Source organism: Miniopterus schreibersii (genome assembly GCF_964146895.1).
Source record: "Miniopterus schreibersii genome assembly, chromosome: 1".
NCBI classification, from domain to species: Eukaryota; Metazoa; Chordata; class Mammalia; order Chiroptera; family Miniopteridae; genus Miniopterus; species Miniopterus schreibersii.
Genome location: NC_138101.1, coordinates 57,429,893 through 57,447,374, shown reverse-complemented (window position 1 = coordinate 57,447,374; position 17,482 = coordinate 57,429,893). Strand labels below are relative to the sequence as shown.

Below are 17,482 nucleotides of genomic sequence, written 5' to 3'. Positions count from 1 at the left end.
TAATAATATTAGCACCATTCTTATTAAGGTCACCATAGTCCCTTGAGGGTATGATCACTGTTACTGAATTTTAAACAGTATTTTTGTAATTGATGACTGGTTACTATGGAGAAGAGGTTCCCCAGCCTCTCCTATAACGTGCTGTATACTGTTATCTGTATGGCTACCGAAACTCTTTGGCTGGGGACTTTATCCCACTCAATGTAACTTGTATTTCCCAATCAAAAGTATTACATGTGCCAGGAAGAAAAACAAAAAATTACCAACTAAACTAAAATAAATAAAATCGCCACCACCTCACTACTTAGGAAAATTACTACTAACATTGTATTGTATGCCTTCGCAGTTATCATTTCAATGAACAAAAAGTTCATGAACAAAACATTTCACAAAAAGGCATTATATACACCCGTGTGCATTATTTGTAACAGCTAAAACATGGAAGAAATCAGATTCTCCCCTGACAGATGAATGGATAAGAAAAATGTGGCATCTACATACATGGAATATTATTCAGCCTTAAAAAGGAAGGAAATTGTGATGTATGCCACAACATGGATGAATCTTGAGGACATTATGCTAAGTGAAATAAGCTGGTCACAAAAGATAAATACTGTATAATTCCACTATATGAGGTACACAGGGCAGTCAAAATCATAAAAGGGAAAAGTGGAATGGTGGGCTGGGGAAAGGTGGAATTGGGAAAGTTAATGTTTGATGGGTACAGAGTTTCAATTTTATGAAATGAAAAGAGCTATGGAGTTGGGGGGGTGGTGCTGGTTGTGCAACATTATGAACATATTTAATACACTGAACTGTGCACTTAAAAATGGTTAAGGTGATAAATTTTATGTTATGTATTTTACCACAATAAAAAAGTTGGAAAAATCATTATAATTGCTTTATAACTAGATTATTTTCATTTTTAATACTGTGAACATTTTCCAAAACAAAAAACTGTTTCTGCAACATTACTTTCAAAGATTACAGAGTATATATACAGACACATCCTAATTAGAAAGTCAATCTTCTGATGATGTATATTTAGGAGACTACAAAAATTTTGCTGTAACACATCTTCACGGTAATCATAAAATTCTGTGATGTACACTTTACACATACATCATTATACATATCAATGATTATTTCCTTAATCTAGATTCCTAGAAGTAGAATTATTAGTTCAAAAGATATATATATCTAAGCCTTTCATACACAATTTCTTTTTTAAGGAAATTGTCAAAATTTCCTTAAAATAAAAGATGCAACAGTTCCTATTTCACCATCAATATGAACATATGTTTTAATCATTGTGATATAATGTGAGTCTCACAGAAAACCTGTAAGGATAAAGAATTCCACTATGCCTTTCACAGAGATTTATCATTTTAAAAATTTTATCGTATTTGCTTTCTAATTCTCTTGTTCCCTTAGTGTGTGTCTGTCTCTCTCTCTATAACTATATATATATGTAATATATATACAGTTATGTGCTGCATAATGACATTTCAGTCAATGACTGCATTTCAGTCAATGACAGTGGTCCCATAAGATCATAATGAAGTTGAAAAATTCCTATTGCCTAGTGTCACTGTAGCTGTCCTAACGGTGTAATGCAAACAGTTACAGTACAGGAACATGCTGCACAGGTTTGTAGCCTAGAAACAATAGGCGATCCCATAGAGCCTGGGCATATAACAGGCTATCCATCTCGGTCTGCGTAAGTGCACTCTATTATGTTCCCACAATGATGAAATCACCTAATAACACATGTCTCAGAATGTATCCCCATCATTAAGTGACACATGGCTGGACATACTTGTATTTATGTTTATTTATTGATTTGTATGCATGTATAATTTGTGAATCATTTGAAGTTACAGACACAATGTACCTACCCATAAACAGTTCTGAGTACACTTCCTAAGAACAAGGACATTGTCTTACCAAATGGTAATATAAAATTACCAAATTCTGGAAACTAACATGAACATGTAAGTTGAAAATCAATCTTACTTTGTAATATTTCAGAGAAAGTATAGATTATTTATAATAAATTAAAATCCACAGAACTTTCCATTAATTTCTTGTCCAAATATTATAATGGTTAATGTTATAATTTACTCATCAGTCTAAAACATATATTTACCAATTAGTTATGATCTATTCTACTTGCCAAACATTGGAAATAGTCTGCATCTGAAAAGACTAAATAAGACAACATTAAAAATAAGCAGTTTTATATTAATAAATTCAGAAACACTGTCAATGATGCAGAAATAAAGAGTCAGGAACTCAACTCACTACAGGACATGTCTGAAAGCCTTTCAGGCTTTAACACTAACAGGAATCAGATATAATTAGCACATGTATTCACTGAAAAGTGTTGCTTAGGAAATCTTGAAAATAATTTGTATACTCTAAGTACGCTAAGGTTTTCCACAATGAACTGTCTCGGTAAATTTTCCCTCCATCCCTCCTTTCCTTAGATTATAGGCAAAGTTAACAATAAACACAAGGTGAGCACAATACCTCTGCCAGTAAGAGCACAGTTCACAGTGTTTACATACGCAGATGTGCAAATACCATGGCACATACACGTGCAAATATGATCTCTGGAAACTTGGCTTAAAATATATTTCCCATTTTAAGGATAACAAAATCAAAAAGCCTGAATTTGCAGAAAACCAAAGAGAAGAACGCCGGTTACTCAAAACTAGAGGAACTAACTACATAAGCGTAACATATTATCAGTGTATGAATACACAATACTTTTTCATTCAAGGGATATAATTTTACTAAAACTTTCAGCCTCACTGCCGTTTACTTTTCCATGTAAATGCAGAATACACTCTGAACTGTAAGGACACTGTATCTATTACTCATCTTGCTTCATTTCTGACTTATGAGAGCCATGAGACCAGAAAGGATCTAAGGGATTCTTTCCTTACCATGGAGCACTTTTTAAAGGCTAGCATTACCTTCCCCTTTTCCTTCCCTCTGCCCCAATAACTCTATCCCCTGCAGCCTCCTCTCTGCCTCCTAGTCTTCTGCCATGAATAGGTGATCCTTATCAACAAACCTTTGTTTCTGTTGGTCATGCTGGTCATGTTTTAATCTGCCATTACCTGTGATCAGAGCATTAACAATGTAAACATTCAAGTCACTGCCTGGAAAGCGAACACTCCCAGATACCTATCAGGAGAGGAACAGGGCCTGCAGTTCTCCAGGGGAGCAGATTTCTACCTGCACTGTCACTCCAGCTGCTCAGGCAAGTAGAACGGAACCCTCTCCAGGGAAGTATGGTTCACCCGAGAGGCAGGTAAAAATCACCAGTGCCTCCTAATAGCATTCTGTCACTATTCGTCTCCTCTTTGATCATTAGATGGGTTGTCACAGCTTAAAATGACAGCACTGTTCTTATAAGGCCAGAAGATGGTTCATAATTGCAGTAAGAATTTTAATAGGAAATTTAATCAGAAATTTCCTGGTAACAAAGGAGGCTAAGACAGAATTTTTATATCCAGGTTATTGTGTTCAATGAGAAATGAAAAGACTATTTCTAAATTCCGTTCATCTTTCCAAATACAGTGTTAACCACAAATTCCAAAATAGGAGCTGAACATTTTAAGAAATGTTAGAACCACGCTCTGGCAAGGAATTCAGCTCAGATTCATGTACTGGTTTATAAAATTGCCATGGGTATAATACAGGTATCAGAAGGAAAATTCTGGAGCTCATCTTTGCATTCTGGACACGGATGTGTTGCCATAAGGTTAATCATTTGGAAGAGCAATTATTAAAAAACAACAAAAAAGGGTGAGCTGGACTTTTCCTCCCTCTATTCTTTTAATAAGTCTCTGTTTTATAGTAACTTGACATATCGATTTATAATAAATCTATAATAACATATAATAATCTACCAGGCCATGCCTAGTACAGGGCTTCTCAAGGTGTGGTCTCTGGATCAAGAGCATCAGCATCACCTGGGAACTCCTTAGAAATGCAAAATATTGGGGCCCACTCAGACCTACTAAATCAGAAACTAGATGGGGGCCAGTAATCTGCATTTTAACAAGCCCTCCAGGTGATTCAGATGCACCTAAAGTTTGAAAGCCTAGTGCACAACTGGCCTTAACAAAGGTTGTTAGGAGGAAGAAGAGGAGAGAGGGAGGGAGGGAGGGAGGGAGGGAGGGAGGGAGGGAGGGAGGGAGGGAGGGAGGGAGGGAAAGCACACACACGCACAGGGCCTGCGAGGAGCAGAGCGAGCAGCCCGCTGACACCATCTTCTAAAAGGAGCAATGCATGCGTGTCTGAGAATATTCTGTGAAAGGTGAATATAACAGATTACTTTGAGAGTACTCATATTGACTGTTTATCAATTGTTATGTGAAATGGCTAACCAGTATTTACTTACAGAGTTTCCTGACTCACCTAGGGGAAAGCATTTTCCTGAGAATGTCATTCAGAGCTTTCTAGAGCAGATTCCGTGAGGCTACACACTGGCCCTTTCCTAGCTCCACCACCTATTCTAGCTATGTAAACTTTGCACAGCATTTAATCTCAGCTTTCCCATCTGTGAAATGGGAATAATAATAATAGTGTCTTCTTTGGGTTGTTAAGAGGATTAAATGAGTTAGTATGTGTAAAGTGCTTAGAAAAAAGCCCTAGGAAGTATGTATGACACTCACATAAGCAAATATCACGATTATTATTATAATTTCCACTGCCCCTAGGCCAAAACATTGGCATGAGCTCTGAGCTTTAGAGGGTCCTGCTCCGGCCCTCTCCAACCAAACCCTTCCCGTGTAGCAGTGGATCTGCACGACCCAGAGGATGTGTCTACCCAGAACTTGTCCCACCTCACGCTCCAGTTAAAGCCCTGGCCAATGCCCAGAAGTCTGGAATTTCCTGTCTAAACGGCCTCGTGTCTGCATCTGTGTCTGTGTCTAGGAACTGCGACACAGGCCCCTGTCCCCCCGAGGGTGGACCAAGGAGCTGGTGTGTGTACCCCAAGTCCCGAGGAGTGGGCAAGGGTGGCTGGAGCAAGACACATGAGTGGAGGTTAAGCCAGAGGGCTGGGGTGTCCTGGTGCAAGTGCCTGACGTGCAGCTTTTTGATTGCCAAGACGTCCATGCAAAGACATCCATCTCGAACGACCACACTGCCAGCTGTACGGCACAACTACTGGTGAAACAACTGCATTAGAAACCAGGCTGCACTACCCATGAAGTTCCCTTTGAGAAAGCCCTGGGTGAGCCAGACAACTGAGCACTTGAGCAACTCTGCTTTTTCTCAACTGCACCGGAATCCAATTCTCACTCTTATGTTTTAAATTCGCCAATAAAGAGTGAATCTGTGAAACCCAAGGCCTCCCCACCCTGAACCCCAATAAAGGCAGAGCCCCAGGTCCAAGCCTGCTCCTGCTCTCTCCCTCTTTCTCTACCCATGACCTTGGGTTGCCCTCAGGCATGCCCCATACCCTCCAGAACCTGTGAACAACCTTTCTTCACATTTCCCCTACGGCCGTTGCTGAGGTGAGTCTTACAGTCCTAAGAAGGACCATCAGGCCTGGTCCAGCCACCACGCTGGCCCTCGTCGGGGAAATGTCTGGGAGGGCTGCCCCAAGCAGCTCAGGCCCAGGTGAGTGCTGCAGGCACTCCTCGCTGATAGCATCACTCGTCACAGGCCAAGACCAACACAAAACAGGTGTCCACATACACGCACGAGAGGCACCTCACAGGCAGGGAAACGAGAATGGAGCCGCCCACCACTCACTCCGACGCTGGGGAGGCTGTCTCGGGAGTCCCAGCATTCTAAATGCAAGATCGCGCTCTCCCTCATTATGAAACTGCATTTGTTAAGTTAATACAATGTATTTTATTTACCAGTCTTCCCTATTGGCTTATGAGTTTTAAATATGTAGGGAAATGATATGTGGACCTACATTTAAACTACTGCCCCGGCCCACAAGTTAGGGATAGTTCTGAGTATAAACAACAGTTGCAATTAAAAATATCCAAGGAAGATTGATCTATAACTCTTTTAACATCATCCCTGTTCTTCATGTCGGGTTTTATACCAGCCACATACACACACTTCTTCAATATGAATTGTGAAAAATAATATAAACGTAACCGCTTCAAAATGGACTTGGAGCTGCCATCCCAGAGGAACTGGCGTGCAAATCTTACCCCTCAAATCTTTGGAATTGTAAAACTGGGCAAAATAACCTTTGGATGGGGTCTAAAGCAGGACTGTATTCCTGATAACTGTTTGCAAACAGAACAAGAAAGCAGATATGAAAATCAAAGACATTCTTTAGAATCGGCATCACTATGTTAGTCTATCTGCGCCTACAGAAATGCCTCCCCGATCTCATGAGCACCCCTTGCCTTTATCTCCTGTTTGGGTTTCTGCCTGAATTGATGCTTCCTGAACAGCTCTTCTTGTGGACCTCAAATAAACACTTGTTGGCTTTCATTGGACTTTTTATTTTCAGGTTAACGTATCATATATAGACATAATCCAACACGGCTGCAACCCGAGTGTTTCCGACCAAGGCCCTACTGATACCCAGTAAAGACGTACAGTGCAGTGCCAACGAAAATGCTGCATATGATGGAGGCAAAGCCAACAAAAAAACGCTAGTGTATAGAATAACTATGTAAGGAATGCCAGAGCTCTCAGGCCACCGTCTGCAGTGACTTACCGCACACCCCCATGAGTGCGCCAGAGGGTGAGGCGGAATCCGTGGGGACCTCACCTGGGCCCCCCGAGATCCCCAGAGTTTCAAGCAGTAACCCTAATGCCACCAAACTCCACCCAAGCCTCTCATTTTGTATAATCCCCAGGATCATCGACAGCACCCTCTTCCCAATGCCCTGAACCAAGGACGTCTCCTCAATGCGGCTGCCCCCCTTTTCAAAACTTTCCACTCAGCTCTAGAGACGAATGCCACGTCTTCAGAGCCCCTGTTTCCTCGCCTCCCCTGAGAATATCCCCTCACCTGCCGCCCGAGCTGAGCCTGGCCCCTTCTACAGCACAACACGCACTGCAGCCCTTTCAGCATCCGAGAGGCAGAGTCTGAATTTTCCTAAACCCTGTTGTTACTTCCAGGACACATCGCTTCCCCTCGCACGTGAAAAACCTCTTCTTGACAAAGAGATTCTAAAATCTAGCATTTCTACCTCCCTTTCCAGCCACTCCTCACTCTCCTCCCTCCCGCCCCTTCCTACACATAAGCCCCTGTACCAGTGCCATTCAAAATGTTGTCCATGGACCACCTACTTTTTGAAACTGGTTCCGAAAGAAGTAACTACAAAAATTGAAAGTGAACATTTAGAACTTTACTACAATTTGACATCAGTGAACTTCTCTGTAAACAATATGGGGCCTGTCTTTTTCTTCCAAAAGTGTTGCACAAGCTTTAATGTGCATATAAATAACTCGAGGAATCTTATTAAAAAATTTGGATTTAGTAGTCTGGGATGAGGGCCTGAGATTCTGCATTTCCAGTGAGTTCCACATAATAATGCTGCTGCTGGTCCACGAGCCTACACTGAATATTATTTAGAGGCACTGCTACTCACAGGCTGTGCAACCTTGGAAAAGTAAATTAACCTCACTGTGCTGCAATTTCCTCATCTTTAAATGGAGAATAATCATCCTAAGTACCTCATAGGATTGCTGGGAGGCTCAAATGGGTTAATTAACGTAAACTTAGCATAATGCTTGGCTATGTCAGCATAATGCTTGGCTACGCTTCAATTTTTTTACTTTTATTTCTGCCTTACCCAAATAGCAAACTCCTGTTTCTTCTTAAAGTCTTGTTCAAGTATCACTTCTCTGAAGCTACTTTAACATCCTCCCACCCCAGACAGAGTGAGCCACTCGCTCTTTCGTGTCCTTACTATTCTTTATAATCTAACTCTCCTGCTGAATTATTCCTCACCAAATGGTAATTATTTACATGTTTCTCTCTCATAGCCTACTGTGCACATCTGGAGAGCAAGAATTTTCTTCATCCATTTCTGTATCCTTAACACATAGCATGTTGACTGGCAAAATTTTAAAAACTGCCTGAATTTTTATGTGAATTATTATGAATCAATCTTATAGAGCTTCCTAGGCTGTAGTAGGAACAAGAGTTATAAAATGTTATCATGAAAACCACGAAATGTCATTATATTTTGTTGGAAAAAGTTTCTCTTCTCAAGAAATAAAATCAGTCATGAAGAATCATTTTAAACCACTTATCTAAGACTTAGGAATTGGAATTCTGTGACAATTATAAATCATTTATTTTGTGGTGAGAAAAAGGAGGGGAAAGGAAATGTGGGAGCTATTTTTAACAAGAAGTCTCTGGGGGTGCTAATTTCTCTTTCTAATGAGCAAAACTTAAATGTATCGATCTTGAAATTAAATTTTGTACATATTTTCTCCATTTTTATCAATATATGATGTATGATTTGAAGAAAAAGGCAGTTACTCTAGCATAGATAAAAGGAAATGCCATCCAGCAAGTAATCTGACTTAGTCCTTTCTAAAGTCCTTATTTTTAAAATAAATGTAGACAAATAGTAGTTTTTGAAAGAAGTGCAGACTCTGAATATTATTTAGGGGTAAGCATAAAGCACTGTCTCCCTGTTTTCCCTCCTCTGCCCCCTGAAACATGCTACAAGTTCTAGAAACTGTTGTTTTCTGGGGGAAAGTGGGAAGAGATTAAGAAATAAGATTCACTGGAATGAAGCCATGGAAGACTGCTTTCCCAAGACCAACTTGCACATGTTTTTGAATGACAGTTTCATTATTTCATCTTGCCATGTCCTCTGCCCCAGCAGTGGAAAATGGTACAGGTAGAATTCATTTAGAAAACAAAGGATAATCCATGTCTTCATTTTCTTTATGCCTAAAGCTTTTTCAGCCTGGAAGCCTTGCCCTCCTCACCTCTGTTTTTCAGCGGAGGCAATGTAGGGTGTAGATCTTTATTACATTCGTTCCTTTCTGTGCAGCATTCAATTGATCTTCTTTGATGAGGAATGGGAGTGTCCTAAAATTGAACCCAAAAAGCTATTAGTGGCTGTTGCCACATTTCATAGGCACATTATCTAAAACTTCTGGGCGGCATGGCTCAGTGGTTGAGCATCCTCCCATGTACCAGGAGGCCCCTGGTTTAATTCCTGGTCAAGGCACATGCACAGGTTTTACGCTTGATCCCCAGTAGAGGACCCGCAGGAGGCAGCAATGGATGTTTCAGTCTCTCTTTCCCTCTCCCTTCCTTTCTCTGAAATCAATAAAAACATACTTAAAAATATCAACTCAAGAAATTAACACTATTTAGGTAACTAACTTAAAATTCTGACATAAACATGTTGAAAATATTGTTTTCTATTAAGTAATTTCTTTTAAATGGTCATGTATTATCTTACTGCAATGTCTGCATTTAACAAAATTACTACTACATTTGTAATAACCAGTGTGCACCCTGAAAACTGATGAAGAAAGCTAAGTTTAATGCAGTTAACTAAATTGGAATTTGAGCAAGATCTAATGGGACACTAAGCCAGAAGCTAACAGCAAAAATAAAAATGATATTTAACCAAAATGAAGGGAGAATTGGCCCAATGAGAATGCTCAATTTATTTTCCAAATTACTAAAAATAGGCTAGTCAAAAAAAAATTTGCTTATCTTACTTGAAACGTGATTGTTTGAAATCTAGCCAAGGAAAGGTTACAAAGTAGAATCAAGTTTCTTCCTTACCCGACACTGAAAATCTGAGCCTTCTAGTCCCAGACATCCAGAAGTGACCACAGGCATCCCAGAATCATCTTCTTCTATCATAGTGAAGCAATATCCATCTGTGCTAAAGACCAAACAGGCAAAGGGAGTGTGAGAGAGTGTGTGTCTAGAAAAGAAAGATGTTTATCATGTGCCTCATTACAAACAAGGTTCTCCTTGAACCTTGAAGTTCAATGATCATTACAGGTTACAATTTATTGAGAAAAACCCTGAAACTTCTCTTACGAAAGTTGACTTAATTATCATAAAATATTTGGTAATATCGCCTCTGTCTAGAAACCTGCAAGAAAGAAGTATGCAGAATTTCCATATAACATATACAATTAATAACCATATATACAAATTCCTGCACACTTACTTTGGTCCTTTGCAGGATCTCTTTTATAAACCCAGAAAAACAACTCTGAGGAAGGTGCTACGATTCTTACCTTCTGTATGAGGAAACTGAGGCTCAGAGAAGCCGAGTAATTTCTCAAAGGCCATGCAGCTAGAGAGAGTATGCAGAGCAGGGGTTTGAACCCGTGCTGGTGAATGCCCATGCAGCTCTCCTTGCTCTGAGCTTGTGAAATAAACCAATCTCTCACTAAGGCATGAAACCTAAACTAAAGAGCGGTAGGAGTGGGGATGAGCACAGCAGAAGGGAGGTGACTACGATTCTGCCTTTTGGTACTTCTGCTTCCGGGCTGGCCTGCCCTTTGAAATCATCAAGTTTTGTTTTAAATAGTGTGGACATAAATTGGGGGTGGGGTAAAGATCGACAACAGAAAGAAGGGCTTGTAACAAGACCCTAGAACAGTAATTTTCAACCTTCTTCATGTCATGGCTCACATAAACGAACTACTAAAATTCTGTGGCATACCCCAAAATATTTATTTTTGCCTATCTGACCAAAAAAATAGGTATAATTTTGATTCATTCACACACCATACAGCTACTGTTGTGTTGGCGGTTGTGATTTTTTTATTTGACAATCTAAGGAAAAAGAGGTCAGTGTCCCTGACTAAAGAGTCAGGTATTTTATGTTTTAAAAATTCTTGGAGCACACCAGTTGAAAATCACTGCCCTAGAAAGTAAAGAAACAATATGTTTAATTTCTAATAGGTTTTTAGATGTTTAAGAACTTTCACTTATTCTACATTTAATCCTCTCAGCAACAATGAAAAGTGACATTATTTCTATTTTACTGATATGGAAATTAAAGTTATGAGAGCCTAATAAGCAAACAGTTACAGAATCAGGCTTCGAATCAAGAACCTCTTGTTTCTTTCCCACACATTTTTCCACTATCCCCTCCTGGGACTAAAAATGGAAAACAAGAACTGTTATATATAGAACTATTTATAAACAAACATTACTGTCTTCACAAGTTTGGGTGAGGAATGCCAGGAGACTCCCAATATAAGTCATAAACCCCCACTGGGTGCACAAAAAATAAAGGACTAAACTATATTCCCATGTTTCCCTCATGCATATGCATGCTCAGTGCCCAAGGCAGACACGGCAGTGCAGTCCTGAGCGGTCGGGAGGAAAGCCCCGAGCATGGGATTAGCATGCTTTCTGGTCGGCCTGTTCTATGTTAGTGAAGCAGCATTCTGCCATACCTTAGTCCTTCAGTTATCATCACACCCTTAGAATTGTTTACTTGGTTTATAAGCCTCAAGTGATCCAAAATACCTCAGTTTATACGAACTAGCACAGCCAAGTTCAAACATACTAATGAATGGCTGGGAAGGGTCAGTGATAAATCTCTTTGTTAGAACAAGGTCAAATGCATGAATATTGCTGTGGAAGAAAGACTGCCTCTGAACAGCCCATGCTCGGAATTCTCTGGGGCTTTTTAGCCAATATCCTGACATTACTATGACAATCTAAAGCATGAAAACACTGAAGGCAATAAATACCTATCCCTTAGAAATGTACTGTAAACAATATAAGCAAACAATATCATGTGTGTTTCTTATTCCTTTCCTACACATTTAGACTATATGTGTAACTTCCATTTCTCATCAAAAGTAAAATTCAGTAATTATCAGAAATAAAGTCATTTTAATTTTCTGACATTAGGAATTCATAGAGGTTAGAAAAGTTGATTCAATATGTTAAATCCAAAAATACTAATTTCTCCTTAATCATGAGTTCATTCCCCTTGCTCAAAATCTATGTAAATGGAAATGTACTTTTAAGCAACTTGTAAGAATCAAGAATGAGACTAGAAAAAGCTGCTAAAGCTGTTGGTAAGTTACTGTCACAGTGTTCTAGGAAATATAAAGAAACATCAGGGAGAATAATTTTAAGCTTTAAAAATACACTTCCTTGTCTGCAAAGAAGGGTGGAGATAAAATTATAAAGAGGGGATGAGAGGGAGGGAGACCCTAGAGAAAAGAGTCAGTTTCCCACAGTCACCAATTCAGATAGGAATCACATATGTAGTTGGGAGTAAGAGCAAGAGGGTGAGAGAACCATTTCAAGTGCATATTATCTGCAACAAAGCAAAAACAATTCATAAGCTTCTCATTGAAACTGCTAGCTAGTAAGGAACATTAACTGGAAACTTGCAGTAAAATTGCAGAAGCTTAAGAATTACTTGAGAACTTTCAAATCTCAAGCAAGCACAAATGCAAACAAAGCTATGCTCCGGAGTTAGAACTGAACAATTCCACCCGGCACTAAGGGGTGGCTGCCGAATGGCACAAAAGGCAAATAACTCTTCCCATTGGCTGGTCTGGACATTCTGCGGCCTGGCTGCCATGTTAAGCTTAGTTTTCACATGTTTTATTTTAGATTATAGCCCACTGTTCCCAGAGTGGTGAAGGTAATAACAAGAGGAGATGAAGATCATGAAGGAAACAAAAGTAGAAATCATTAGACAAACTTGAAAGTGGTGATATGTACGCAGGAATGTAGGACCCCAGTAAGGGTTATGAATTAAAAATGCTGCTCCTGCATTATAGGCAAAGAAAAGTAATTGACAAAATGGAACAAGAGTTGCATCCCAAGACAATCAGTCATCAGTCCTGAAATGCCTCATCTGGCCGGTGTGGCTCAGTGGTTGAGTGTCAACCTAGGAACCAAGAGGTCACAGGTTAGAGTCCCAGTCAGGGCACATGCCCCAGGTGTAGGCTCAATCCCCAGTAGGGGGCATGTAGGAGGCAGCCAGTCAATGTTTCTCATCGATGTTTCTATCTCTGTATCCCTCTCCCTTCCTCTCTTTCTAAAAATCAATAAAAACATTTTTTTTAAATACTGAAATGCCTCTCCACATAATGTTAATTCATGAAAAAGCAAAGCATTTGAAAATTCAAAAGTCACATGTGGTCCAAGTAGTGATAATAAAAGTTTTGTTACAACCCTTGGATGGTGCTACAGATTCAAGCTGCTTAGATCTGCCCAATATTCCAAAATCAAATGAGTGCCTGGAACACCTAGAAAGACCATTATGGAATTAACTTCCACAAGAGATTTTGGGCATGCCCAAGTGAACATTTACTATCAAGAAAGAAAGGGGTACACCTGGCTTATAGTTTTAAGGGACCAAGTGATACTTTTTAGATGGGTATGTGCTCAGAACCTGCAAGGTTTGACTCTTCTCATTTATGGTCAAATGCATTTATAAATAGCCTTTTAGACCCCAATTGTTCATTAGTTCTTATAGGATGGTTGGAAACCAACTTCATAATATATCTAGAATTCACTGACAACATCCTATTGAAGGTGCTCTACTTACTGTTTTATTTTACTGAGTACAGTGTCCACAAGGTTAACCCAAGCCTTGGTCCCTTTAGTTTCCCACTAAGATCTCATGTTTCTCTGTTAGAAATCCCAGGGCTGTTCAGAAACACCACCATCACAGTTGAGAAGGAGCTACTGTAGAAATTTTTTTCTAATGAGTATATATCTTTACAAAGATTAATTTAATTATAATATATTTTTTTTAATTATGAGTTAAAAAGAGTTTATCTTCTCTCTTCAATCAGAGTGATAGAAAATTTTAAAGTCTTATTAAAATTAAAAATTATTAAATCACTTAAAATTATTTTTAATTATAAACGGTTTAAAATTTTGCTCTTAACAAAAATTATAGAAATGGGTACCTTCTCAAGTGCAGTGCCCACAGGATTAATATTTCTCTTAACTGATCAATATGTATTCCAGTTTTTTTTCCCAGTATGTGAGTGATACTAGAAGTCTTAAATTCCTTTCAAATTTCTTTTAAGTGTCAATCAGAATAGATTTGAAAAGGCTGCTTGATTTTAGGTAATTTTTAAACAGCTCCTAGAAAACATTGTCTTCTAAGATATCTATCTCACATCCAAGGGAATACAAGTTTCCTGTTATCAGCAAACTCAAAAATACATACAACTTTTAGAGTTGCTATTTAAATCACGGATATGTTAGTCAATTGACAACCGTCTGAAAGCTGCTTAGAGCTTTCAGTAGTTCATTTTACAAACATTTATTGAGCACACTATGTTTGAGGTAGAGTTCAAGGCCGAGAAGCAAGGGCAAGAGAGATGCAGCCTTTGCTTTGGAGGAGTCCCTAGTCTATGAATGAACACCACGGACCCTAAGAGAGACAAGGTCACTCAACTTCAATCAGCAGGGATGGAAATCATAAGCTGGTCGAGTGTTTTCTAGTGATTGGAAGGAAAAACAAAGAAGAACACTGAGGAGTAGTGAACACTAAAGTAACAGAATCCTAAGGTTTATGGATTCTTTTGTTTCTGTTTTTATTTTTTCTTTTATCACCTTAGATGGGTGGTTTTCCATAGTGGTGGAAGAAAAGAGAGTGAAGTATATATGGCTACTATTGTTCCCCTTCTCTGGATTCTTCTCTGAGGGGTCATAATCCTGGGGAAGGTGAAGTTACATCATTAATGATCAAATGCCAATGTGGGAGATGCCTTTTTACTACTTCATCCTCAAGGATATGCAACTATCATATGTCCTTCTCTTTGACACCCAAACCAAGTGATTTAGCATTCTGTTCTTTTTCCCCCAGTGAGGTAGAAGATATTTTGAATTTATCTCAATGCTTATATGAACAGAGCACTTGCCCCCAGCACCTTGCCCAGGTATCCTCACTACCGCTCACCCAGGCTGCTCTGAGGGCCTTCTAGCAGGACTTCCCCTCTCCCCTCTCTGGGTTCCACCCATTCTGCCTGATAAATCTTACAATTTCCTTTCTCTGCTCAAAAATCCCCAATGGTTCTCTACGTATGATTTTAAAGAGCCCTACACTCTTCACTTTCCATTAAGTCCAACAACAATGGGTCCCTTAACATTCTTACTTACGACTAATGAGAGGCATGAAAGAAGAGTTATGCCTTGTAAAAGGCTTTATAAGTAAATGTGAAATCATAGCCTCTTCCAACTAAATTACAAGTTCTGATGCAGGACCCACCATTCTCATAACTGTATTGGTTTGAACTCACTATCTACTGAAAAAAGGGGAAAAAAGATCTTAAAGCTCCATGTTCAGATGGCCTGGGCAACAGTGGGATCAGCTGGATGCAATGGAAGCTGTATAAACAAATTAGAACAATGTGCACTTGAAACACTCGGAGACCCTGGGTCAGGAGCACCTGTCTAAAAACTCACACCGCCACATTCAGCAAGAGGTTTAAAAGCCCTGGGTTAATACAAACTTTGCAAAAAGGCTCACGGTCCCTAAGCTTTTCCTTCTACCCTTTGTGACTCTTCAAAGTCCAGCTGGAGACTTATCTAATTCCTCCTGCAGGCAGCCTGGTGTCACTTACACATCCTTTGTGCAAACATCTGATGCGATTGATTACACCAGTAACACCAGAAAACTGCCCAGGCGGGGGAATTCTTGGTCAGAACTCAGTAAGATAAACGAGGAGGTATTTAAAATTATCTCTGAAAAAGAGTAAAAAATAAATTTTAGAAATAAGTAAAATTGTGTGAGGGAGTGGAGGAACCTGAGAGAAGGGATGATATAGGGACAAGAATGACTATCATAGGCACAATATAGTAAAACAAAGGAAAATATGTAAAGTGGAACCATATTATATATAGAGAAAAGTAAACCAGGCTGAGATTGCACTTGGTAGGATGGGAAAATAAGACAGAATATTGGCATGGTGACAATCATGTAAAAACAGTGATTAAGGAGACTTTGTAGCTTTCCAGGCATGCAGTGATAGTCTGAGGTCTCAGGAGTAGAATCTGGAAATGGAATAGGAAAGATTAACAATGCAAAATAACACCTGGAAAGATATTTAGAAGACAGATATTACCTTGAGGGAGATAGGACAACAGCTTCACTCCTTACTCAAAATTATGGATATTAAAAAAGGCTCTAAAGCATGACATATTTGCACTACATCTTCTCACATGCATGCCATTAGGCAGTGAAAATGGCATGGATTTTGGAAACAGACACATCTGCACCTGATAGGAAACAAGGCCAAGAATGACTTTGGCCTTGGTGTTGGCTGGTAACGTGATTGACGGTACTCAGGAAGAGTTTAAAAACCCTCTAAACTTCTCACATGTTCTCTGAATTACCATGTGAGATTTCAGAATCTCTTTTAAGTATGATGCACTCTTAATCTGGGCCACCTTTTGGATTACTCTCTCCAGGAAAGTCAGAGTGGGAATGAGCATGAGACCTACCTAGACACCCAGCTTGGCTAAGATCTTCCTGGAACAAGGCTGCGGGTCAGACAGCTTAGACCAGCCCTTATCTAAGCCTCAAGCAAGCACACCCTTGTCTTTAGAAATGTTGTACCTAGCAATGCAAGATTCAGTGCAGTATTATTCAAAGGGTGTACCCTTGCAGGTCAGCAAATGGCTTGTTGCTGGTCTGTGAAGAGGTTAATACAGAAATTGAAATTTGTATAGCAATACATTTAGCTGTTGAATCCAAATAATAGAAAATAGAAAAAACGGAGCACATAATTTGTATCTTTAAATTTTATTTTTCTAATTAATCTATAATTCATTTTGATTATACTTTAGAAAAGTATCAGTGCACAACTTATTGCAGGGAAAAAGGTGTCTTTCAACAGAGACAGCTTGAGAAGTACTGATTTGAAGGTCAAAGAATAGAGCATGAGCTTCCAGGAATGGAGGCAGAAAGGCCTGGATTTATTCTAGGGCTTTGGATGCTTGGCCAAAATTTTTTTCATCGTATCAGCATGAACAGTGACCTAGTAAAAGTTATTTAACCTCTCACCGCCTCAGATTTCTTACCTGAAAAATATAGATAATGTTACTTCTTTAAAGAAATGCTGTGATGATTAAAGATAGGCAAAGGTAAACATGCTAGTGTTAATAAAAAGCTCAATAAATACTAGTTTTCTGTTGACGTCTACAAGTTAACTGTCATGTTGACTGTCATGGTATACCCAGGTTTTTTGAGGCGTTCCATTGTTATTGCTGCTGGGTGGGGTTTTTTGTTGTGGTGGTAGTGGTGGTATTTTTGTTTTCTTTTTCTTTGCTATCATAAATCAAAGGTTGAAACTATATAATTCACAACCCATTCCCATCTGGCTTCCATCTTTACTTCCATATTAAATATTTTCTCAACTGCAGTTATCAAGATCAATAATAACTGTGACTGCCATATTTCAGCTCTTACCCTATTTGACCTCTAACAGCACCCTCACTCTGTAAACTTGGCATCAATGACACCATACTCGCTGCTTTGCTGCTAAT

General features: G+C 39.2%; 1 protein-coding gene across 17 annotated transcripts in view; it reads right to left on the bottom strand.

Annotated features, from left to right (window-relative positions):
• BMPR1B (bone morphogenetic protein receptor type 1B) overlaps window positions 1-17,482 on the bottom strand; it is a 325,971-nt gene that overhangs the window by 20,544 nt on the left and 287,945 nt on the right. For 16 of the 17 annotated variants that reach the window (XM_081144322.1, XM_081144316.1, XM_081144323.1 and 13 more), the window contains 2 exons: window positions 9,764-9,866; window positions 8,950-9,052 (listed from right to left, as the gene is read on the bottom strand). In XM_081144322.1, coding sequence (XP_081000448.1) covers window positions 8,950-9,052; window positions 9,764-9,866 — 206 coding nt within the window. The remainder of the gene's footprint in view (window positions 1-8,949; window positions 9,053-9,763; window positions 9,867-17,482) is intronic. The other variant, XM_081144317.1, reaches the window with a different exon arrangement.